Raw genomic sequence first — 10,731 nt, 5'->3', positions numbered from 1 at the left:
AACCCAACCATGGACCATATAGAAGACTATTCCCTAACGGTTTTACATCCCTTGTGAAATATTGGTGGGCAGACAGTGTATTTCAACGGTAGAATTGGTAATTTGATGACACTCCCCTGCTAGTCCAATTTTTTATTGTATCCCGTCTCCAGCAGAGCCCGCGCCTGCGCTTCTTGAACCGAACTAAGAATCACCAGACCCGGCTCCATCCCCGAGACTGCGTCCCCTGTGTCTACAGTCGCCGATGTACCAGTCTACCTAATAAGAGAGTGAACGAGAGTCGCTACTGGAAGCCGTGAGCAAGTTCACGAGTGAACATCGGACAGATCTTTAGAAACATTACAGTTTGCCTTGAGTGCTCGGACTGGATCTGAGAAATGGAGAGAAAGGTAAGAGTTGTGCCCGCAGCACACGGTTTTATATTGTCTTGACATTGGTTTTCTTTTATAGTATGTGCTCAGTGCTTCACCCCTGCATAGTGAGAGAAAAATGTTTTCCACCATTATAGAGCTCCATTCTGCGCTCCCCAGCCCACGGAATCAGAAGGCGCATTGCCAGCCGGATTAGTGCGCACGGGAGTTTCTCGACTGGGTCTAGTTTGTGTATCTGAAAATCTTTTGAGGAATTGTTGAAGCTACCCTTTGATTTCTTTGTTTATTCCTTGAAAATTGCGATCTATGTATTTTTATTTAAACGTGGAGATTGACAATCCTACCGCATGTAAACTGTTTGCATCAGTGCATCCCATACTTAATTATACAAGGCTATACAATAGTTGTAGCCTGCACCTCACCTCACCCCTCCCCTGAACCTACACCCCGCCCCGTTTTCAGCCGTTGCAGACACGGCTGGCTTGTTAACCTTGACTGGTCTAAGAAATAGACACTTAAAGCAGCAATAAGGGAGATAGATGCACACTGTATCGGACCAGAGAGTAGACCGACAGACAGCACTCACTCCCCTTCTCTGTTTGCCGCATGTAGAACAACAAAAGTGTGAAATGACTCTCACTCCACTGCTCTCTTCTACCTATGCCCTATGGCTACAAAATAGGTTAGACGAAATTGACATGGCCTTTATTTGTTGTGTTGTATGAATACAATTCCCACGTTACATCCAGTGTCCTAAAACCTATTTACATTGTAGCTACATAAATGGTACATTATAATTACAGTGTAAAACCAAGGTTGTAGACTACTTACTGCCATGTTCGTAGGTTGTGTAATTATACAATACACAACTATTACACTTTTTAATATTCATTTGATTTGTAAACAAACCAAAATGAGTTGTGTTTTCACATCCCCTCACTATGTAGTTAGTGTTTTATATTAGAATATTCAGTTATCTCCATTTACAAATGCTTGGGATTATGTATACCACAAACATATGACCGTTTTAAGTAATACGTACTGTGTAACAATTGTTATTTCACTGTACCTAAAATGCCTGTGGTTTTTGGGAACTTAATATAAAGTGGGACCACTATGGGTCAGTAAGTAATTGAACCCACTGCTCTGGGAATTATCTCAAGTTTATGATCCAGTTCTTTATGGTTGGTGGTATACAGTATTTCTCAGCTGTAGTGGTAGGCCCCAAAAAATAACTTTATATTTTTGAAACAACATAAGCCAATATACTAGAACACGATACAACCTATATTTTATATTTGCAGGTTGGCCTCTTAATCCTGTTAGGATTGTGTTGGTTTAGTGATAGTGATGTGAGGGGGTGGTAGTTCGTTAGGCCTCTATGCAAGACTTTCCCTTGCCTGTGGCTCAGTGGTGTTTGCAGAGACAGTGACGTGTGGAATGCACTATAGCATTCTGGCTTCAGAAGCCTTCTGCATGGATGCAGTGAGTCTTATGAGAAGGTTTGGAACAGAGACTCAAACTCCTCTCTATTATTATGATTTATTATAGATCTGGGGTCCAGCAAAATTAAGGCAGTTTATACAATTTTAAAAACATAAAAATGTATTCATAGATTTCACAACACACTGTGTGCCCTCAGGCCCCTACTCCACCACTGCCACATATCTACAGTACAAAATCTATTTTGTACGTGTGTGTATAGTGCTTATCGTGTGTGTATGCATGTGTCTGTGCCTATGTTTGTGTTGCTCCATAGTCCCCGCTGTTCCATAAGGCATATTTTTATCTCTTTTTTTTTAGGTCTAATTTTACTGCTTGCAACAGTTACCTGATGTGGAGTAGAGTTCCATGTAGTCATGGCTCTATGTAGTACCATAGTCTGTTCTGGACTTGGGGACTGTGAAGAGACCTCTGCTGGCATGTCTTGTGGGGTATGCCTGGTTGTCCGAGCTGTGCGCCAGTAGTTCAAAAAGACAGCTCGGTGAATTGAACATGTCAATACTTCTCAAATACAAGTAGTGATGAAGTCAATCGCTCTTCCACTTTGAGCCAGGAGAGATTGACTTGCACATTATTAATATTAGCTCCCTATGTACATCCCAGGGCCAGCCGTGCTTCCCTGTTCTGAGCCAATTGCAATTTTCCTAAGTCCCTTTTTGTGGCACCTGACCACACAACTGAACAGTAATCCAGGTGCGACAAAACTAGAGCCTGTAGGACCTGCTTTGTTAATAGTGCTGTTAAGAAAGTAGAGCAGCGCTTTATTATGGACAGACTTCTCCCCGTCTTAGCTACTGAGCCAATTGCAATTTTCCTAAGTCCCTTTTTGTGGCACCTGACCACAAGACTGAACAGTAGTCCAGGTGCGACAAAACTAGGGCCTGTAGGACCTGCTTTGTTAATAGTGCTGTTAAGAAAGTAGAGCAGCGCTTTATTATGGACAGACTTTTCCCCGTCAATATGTTTTGACACTGACAGTTTACAATCCAGGGTTACGCCAAGCAGTTTAGTCACCTCAACATGCTCAATTTCCCCATTATTTCATACAATATTTAGTTGAGGTTGAGTGAATGATTTGTCCCAAATACAATGCTTTTAGAGTTGCAGTCATTTTAGTCCCTGTAGTAGCTGACATGTATAGTGTTGAGTCATCCGCATACATAGACACAATGGCTTTACTCAAAGCCAGTGGCATGTCATTAGTAAAGATTGAAAAAAGTAATGGGCCTAGACAGCTGCCCTGGGGATTTCCTGATTCTTCCTGGATTATGTTGGAGAGGCTTCCATTAAAAAACACCCTCTGTATTCTGTTAGATAGGTAACTCTTTATCCACAATATAGCAGGGGGTGTAAAGCCATAACACATACGTTTTTCCAGCAGCAGACTTTGATCGATAATGTCAAAAGCCGCACTGAAGTCTTACAAAACAGTCCACAGAATCTTTTTATCATCAATTTCTCTCAGCCAACCATCAGTCATTTGTGTAAGTGCTGTGCTTGTTGAATGTCCTTCCCTATAAGCATGCTGAACGTTTGATTTCAATGTGTTTACTGTAAAATACCATTGTGTATGGTCAAACACAATTTTTTCCAAAAGTTTAGTTAGGGTTGGTAACAGGCTGATTGGCAGGCTATTTGAGGCAGTAAAGGGAGCTTTACTATTCTTAGGAATCAGAACGACATTTGCTTCTCTCCAAGCCTGAGGATGAACACTTTCTAGAAGGCTTAAATTGAAAATATGGCAAATAGGAGTGGCAATATCGTCCGCTATTATCCTCAGCAATTGTCCATCCAAGTTGTCACTTTACGGAATTCAAAATTACAATGCTTGTCTTTCATAATTTGGTCAGACATACAGTGGCTTGCGAAAGTATTCACCCCCCTTGGCATTTTTCCAATTTTTTTGCCTTACAATCTGGAATTAAAATAGATTTTTGTGGGGTTTGTATCATTTGATTTACACAACATGCCTACCACTTTGAAGATGCAAAATATGTTTTATAGCGAAATAAGACATAGAAACAGAACTTGAGCATGCATAACTATTCACCCCCCCCCCCCCCCAAAAGTCATTACTTTGTAGAGCCACCTTTTGCAGCAATTACAGCTGCAAGTCTGTTGGGGCATGTCTCTATAAGCTTGGCACATCTAGGCACTGGGAGTTTTGACATTCTTCAAGGCAAAACTGCTCCAGCTCCTTCAAGTTGGATGGGTTCCGCTGGTGTACAGCCATCTTTAAGTGTATTCCACAGATTCTCAATTAGATTGAGGTTTGGGCTTTGACTAGGCCATTCCAAGACATTTAGATGTTTGCCCTTAAACCACTCGAGTGTTGCTTTAGCAGTATGCTTAAGGTCATTGTCCTGCTGGAAGGTGAACCTCCGTCCCAGTCTCAAATCTATGGAAGACTGAAATAGGTTTCCCTCAAGAATGTCCCTGTATTTAGCTCCATCCATCATTCCTTCAATTCTGATCAGTTTCCCAGTCCCTGCCGAATGAAAACATCCCCACAGCATGATGCTGTCACCACCATGCTTCACTGTTCTCGCGGTGATGAGAGGTGTTTGGTTTGCGCCAGACATAGCCTTTTCCCTGATGGTCAAAAAGCTACATTTTAGTCTCATCTGACCAGAGTACCTTCTTCCATATGTTTGGGGAGTCTCCCACATGTCTTTTGGCGAACACCAAATGTGTTTGCTTATTTTTTCTTTAAGCAAAGGCTTTTTTTCTGGCCACTCTTCCGTAAAGCCCAGCTCTGTGGCGTGTACGGCTTAAAGTGGTCCTATGGACAGATACTCCAATCTCCGCTGTGGAGCTTTGCAGCTCCTTCAGGGTTATCCTTGGTCTCTTTGTTGCCTCTGATTAATGCCCTCCTTGCCTGGTCCGTGAGTTTTGGTGGGCGGCCCTCTCTTAGCAGGTTTGTTACGGTGCCAAATTCTTTCCATTTTTTAAAATAATGTATTTAATGGTGCTCCATGGGATGTTCAAAGTTTCTGATATTTTTTTATAACCCATCCCTGATCTGTACTTCTCCACAACTTTGTCCCTAACCTGTTTGTGGAGCTCCTTGGTCTTCATGATGCCGCTTGCTTAGTGGTGCCCCTTGCTTAGTGGTGTTGCAGACTCTGGGGCCTTTCAGAACAGGTGTATGTATACTGAGATTATGTGACACTCAGATTACACACAGCTGGACTTTATCTATCTAACTATGTGACTTCTGAAGGTAATTGGTTGCACCAGATCTTATTTAGGGGCTTCATAGCAAAGGGGGTGAATACAGTGCCTTGCGAAAGTATTCGGCCCCCTTGAACTTTGCGACCTTTTGCCACATTTCAGGCTTCAAACATAAATATATAAAACTGTATTTTTTTGTGAAGAATCAACAACAAGTGGGACACAATCATGAAGTGGAACGACATTTATTGGATATTTCAAACTTTTTTAACAAATCAAAAACTGAAAAATTGGGCGTGCAAAATGATTCAGCCCCCTTAAGTTAATACTTTGTAGCGCCACCTTTTGCTGCGATTACAGCTGTAAGTCGCTTGGGGTATGTCTCTATCAGTTTTGCACATCGAGAGACTGAATTTTTTTCCCATTCCTCCTTGCAAAACAGCTCGAGCTCAGTGAGGTTGGATGGAGAGCATTTGTGAACAGCAGTTTTCAGTTCTTTCCACAGATTCTCGATTGGATTCAGGTCTGGACTTTGACTTGGCCATTCTAACACCTGGATATGTTTATTTTTGAACCATTCCATTGTAGATTTTGCTTTATGTTTTGGATCATTGTCTTGTTGGAAGACAAATCTCCGTCCCAGTCTCAGGTCTTTTGCAGACTCCATCAGGTTTTCTTCCAGAATGGTCCTGTATTTGGCTCCATCCATCTTCCCATCAATTTTAACCATCTTCACTGTCCCTGCTGAAGAAAAGCAGGCCCAAACCATGATGCTGCCACCATCATGTTTGACAGTGGGGATGGTGTGTTCAGGGTGATGAGCTGTGTTGCTTTTATGCCAAACATAACGTTTTGCATTGTTGCCAAAAAGTTCAATTTTGGTTTCATCTGACCAGACCTTCTTCCACATGTTTGGTGTGTCTCCCAGGTGGCTTGTGGCAAACTTTAAACAACACTTTTTATGGATATCTTTAAGAAATGGCTTTCTTCTTGCCACTCTTCCATAAAGGCCAGATTTGTGCAATATACGGCTGGCTGATTGTTGTCCTATGGACAGAGTCTCCCACCTCAGCTATAGATCTCTGCAGTTCATCCAGAGTGATCATGGGCCTCTTGGCTGCATCTCTGATCAGTCTTCTCCTTGTATGAGCTGAAAGTTTAGAGGGACGGCCTGATACTCCTTCCATTTCAATATTATCGCTTGCACAGTGCTCCTTGGGATGTTTAAAGCTTGGGAAATCTTTTTGTATCCAAATCCGGCTTTAAAATTCTTCACAACAGTATCTCGGACCTGCCTGGTGTGTTCCTTGTTCTTCATGATGCTCTCTGCGCTTTTAACGGACCTCTGAGACTATCACAGTGCAGGTGCATTTATACGGAGACTTGATTACACACAGGTGGATTGTATTTATCATCATTAGTCATTTAGGTCAACATTGGATCATTCAGAGATCCTCACTGAACTTCTGGAGAGTTTGCTGCACTGAAAGTAAAGGGGCTGAATAATTTTGCACGCCCAATTTTTCAGTTTTTGATTTGTTAAAAAAGTTTGAAATATCCAATAAATGTCGTTCCACTTCATGATTGTGTCCCACTTGTTGTTGATTCTTCACAAAAAAATACAGTTTTATATCTTTATGTTTGAAGCCTGAAATGTGGCAAAAGGTCGCAAAGTTCAAGGGGGCCGAATACTTTCGCAAGGCACTGTACATATGCACGCACCACTTTTCCGTTTTTTATTTTTTTGAATTTGTTGAAACAAGACATTTTTTTCATTTCACTTCACCAATTTGGACTATTTTCTGTATGTCCGTTACATGATTACATAATTTCAATTACAGGTTGTAATGCAACAAAATAGGAAAAACGCCAAAGGGATGAATACTTTTGCAAGGCACTGTACTTTAATGTGTAGTGTCAGCGTTTGTTGCTGGCATGTCATGCTTAAGTTTACTTATCTTGCCAATTACAAAATAATTAAAGTAGTTTGTCAATATCAGTTGGATTTGTGATGAATGAGCCATCTGATTCAATGAATGATGGAGCTGAGTTTGCCTTTTTCCCCAAAATGTCATTTAAGGTGCTCCAAAGCTTTTTACTATTATTCTTTATGTAATTTATCTTTGTTTCATAGTGTAGTTTCTTATTATTTTTATTCAATTTAGTCACATTAGTCACATGATTTCTCAACTTGCAATACGTTTGCCAATCGTTTGTGCAGCCAGACTTATTTGCCATTAATTTTGCTTCATCCCTCTCAACCATACAATTTTCCAATTATTTATCAATCCACAGGGATTTAACAGTTTTTACAGTCATTTTCTTATTAGGTGCATGCTTATTAGTAACTGGAATAAACAATTTCACAAATGTGTCAAGTGCAATGTCTGTTTGCTCCTCATTACACACCACGGACCAACAAATATTCTTTACATCAGCAATATAGGAATCACTACAAAACGTATTGTACGACCTCCTTATACACTATATTAGGCCCAGCTTTTGGAACTTTGGTTTTCCTAGATATGGCTACTATATTGTGATCACTACATCTGATGGATCTGGATACTGATTTCAAGCTAATTTCTGCTGCATTAGTAAAGATGTGATCAATATATGTTGATGATTTCATTCCTGTGCTGTTTGTAACTACCCTGGTTAATTGACTGATAACCTGAACCAGGTTGCAGGCACTGGTTACAGTTTGAAGCTTTTACTTGAGTGGGAAGCTTGATGACAGCCAGTCAATATTTAAATCACCCAGAAAATATACCTCTCTGTTGATATCACATACATTATCAAGCATTTCACATGGTATCCAGATGTTAGCACTAGGTGATCTATAGCAGCTTCCCACCAGAATGGACTTTAGGTGAGGCAAATGAACCTGTAGCCATATTACTTTCATAGTATTTAGCATGAGATCCTCTCTAATCTTTACAGGAATGTGGTTCTGAATATAATTAGCAACACTTCCACATTTGGCATTTCTTTATTTTCTGTAAATGTTATAACCTTGTATTGCTATCGCTGTATCTTCAAATGTATTATCTGAGTGAGTTTCCGAGATAATCAGAATATGAATTAATCTGTTACTAGCAAATTATTAATTTCATGAACCTTGTTTCTTAAGCTACATATGTTTACATGGGCTATTTTGAGCACTTTTCTTTTGGGATGCTTACTTGATTTTATTGCTTTACTGGGAAGCTTAGCAGAAGTAGATATGCTCATGTTATTTATGTTAGTGCAAGGTGAGCTGCACACAGTGGACTTCCTCCTAGAGCACACCGGCTCAGTTCTGACAGTATAAATCTGGTTCATAGGCACATGATTACTGCATACAATAGCTGTAGGATCATGAGAGGCATTCAGGGCAGTTAGAGTGACATAAATCAACTTACTTACATTGTGTCTACCAACACCCCTGGTGTAATGTACATTTGCTGAAACATTATGACAACTCTGTCACAATTGTATGTATATATATATATATATATATATATCTACAGTATGTAGGGGTATTTGATTATCTGTGCAATGTGTTGAGATTATTTTAAAACTCAAACACTAATGCTTCTATACTAATCAAGTAATGGTGATACTCATTGTGAGGATAGTGCTAGGAGTAGCTACAGGTAACTGCCCAAATAATGGAAACACTTCACTAAATGAGGGATACAAAGTATATTGAAAGCAGGTGCTTCCACACAGTTGTGGTTCCTGAGTTAATTCAGGAATTAACATATCATCATGCCATTATTTTTGCCCATTATTTTGGCTTCCATGGCTATGCCCTCATAAGATTACAATGCCCCCCCCCCCCCCCCCCCCCCCGCGTCCACAGGGCACGAGTAGTCACTGAATGGTTTGATGAGCATGAAAACGATGTAAACCATATGCCATGGCCGTGTCAGTCACCAAATCTCAACCCAATTGAACATTTATGGGAGACTCTGGAGCGGCATCTGAGGCAGCGTTTTCCACCACCATCAACAATACACCAAATGATGGAATTTCTTGTGGAAATATAGTGTCGCATCCCTCCAATAGAGCTCCACTTGTAGAATCTATGCCAAGCTGCATTGAAGCTGTTCTGGCTCGTGGTGGCCCAACACCCTATTAAGACGTTTTATGTTGGTGTTTCCTTTATTTTGGCGGTTACCTGTATGTGTGAGATATAAGGCACTTTCACTTGGTCTTCCAGCAAAACACTGTGGACTACATTTGTTGTGTGAATGTAGGCTAGTGGTGGCATTTGTCTTGACAATCATTTGTCCTCTTTTGCTACAAATCAAGTCAGTTAGAGAGTGATTCAGTTTACAGCTTTATAATTCAATATCCAAACTCGTGCATTATTACAAGTAATGGTTGTGGTTGTACTGAAGTTTTCCATCCAATACATTTTGGTGATATACAGTACCATCAAAAGTTTGGACACACCTACTCATTCAAGGGTTATTCTTTATTTTTGCTATGTTCTACATTGTAGAATAATAGTGAAGACATCAACATTATGAAATAACACATGGAATCATGTAGGGACTAAAAAAGTGTTAAACAAATCTAAATATATTTTATATTTGAGATTCTTCAAAGTAGCCACCCTTTGCCTTGGTGACAGCTTTGCACGCTCTTGGCATTCTCTCAACCAGCTTCATGAGGTAGTCATCTGGAATGCATTTCAATTAACAGGTTAGCCTTGTTAAAAGTTAATTTGTGGAATTTCTTTCCTTAATGTGTTTGAGCCAAATCAGTTGCGTTGTGACAATGTAGGGTTGGTATACAGAAGATTGCTGAACAATTAATCCACCCGGACTATTTACATTGACCCCCCCCCCCCCCCCTTGTTTTTACACTGCTGCTACTCGCTGTTTATCTATGCATAGTCACTTTACAAATGACTTCGACTAACCTGTACCCCCGCACATTGACTCAGTACCGGTACCCCTGTATATAGCCTCCTATTGTTATGTACATTTATTGTGTTACTTTTTGATTTGATTTTTGTTTACCTTAGTTTATTTAGTAAATATTTTATTAACTCCATTTCTTGATTTGCATTGTTGGTTAAGGGCTTGTAAGTAAGCATTTCACGGTAAGGTCTACACCTGTTGTATTCGGCGCATGTGACAAATAAAATGTGATTTGATTTGATAGCCCTATTTGGTAAAAGACTAAGTCCTTATTATGGGAAGAACAGCTCAAATAAGCAAAGAGAAACGACAGTCCATCATTACTTTAAGACATGAAGGTCAGTCAATGTGGAACATTTCAAGAACCTTAAGTTTCTTCAGGTGCAGTTACAAAAACCATCAAGCGATATAATGAAACTGGCTCTTATGAGGACCGCCACAGGAATGGAAGACCCAGAGTTACCTCTGCTACAGAGGATAAGTTCATTAGAGTTACCAGCCTCAGAAATTGCAGCCAAAAGAAATGCTTCACAGATTTCATGTAACAGACACATCTCAACATCAACTGCTCAGAGGAGACTGTGTGAATCAGGCCTTCATGGTCAAATTTCAGGAAATAAACCACTACTAAAGGACACCAATAATAAGAAGAGACTTGCTTGGGCCAAGAAACACGAGCAATAGACATTAGATCGGTGGAAATCTGTCCTTTGGTCTGATTTGAGATTTTTGGTTTCAACCGCCTTGTCTTTGGGAGACGCAGAGTA

The 10,731-nt window shown here is 40.3% G+C and overlaps 1 protein-coding gene across 1 annotated transcript in view; it reads left to right on the top strand.

The window, feature by feature from the left end:
- The first annotated feature begins 22 nt into the window (after positions 1 to 22).
- Positions 23 to 10,731, top strand: part of LOC110489911 (SWI/SNF-related matrix-associated actin-dependent regulator of chromatin subfamily D member 3) — a 50,963-nt gene continuing 40,254 nt past the window's right edge. The window contains exon 1 of the mRNA XM_036944202.1: positions 23 to 389. Within this exon, the coding sequence (XP_036800097.1) occupies positions 378 to 389 (12 nt within the window). The 5' untranslated portion in view covers positions 23 to 377. The remainder of the gene's footprint in view (positions 390 to 10,731) is intronic.

Source organism: Oncorhynchus mykiss, chromosome 15, assembly GCF_013265735.2.
Source record: "Oncorhynchus mykiss isolate Arlee chromosome 15, USDA_OmykA_1.1, whole genome shotgun sequence".
In the NCBI taxonomy this organism is placed as follows: domain Eukaryota; kingdom Metazoa; phylum Chordata; class Actinopteri; order Salmoniformes; family Salmonidae; genus Oncorhynchus; species Oncorhynchus mykiss.
The sequence above is the reverse complement of the archived record's forward strand: the minus strand, read 5'-3'. Positions and strand labels throughout refer to the sequence as shown.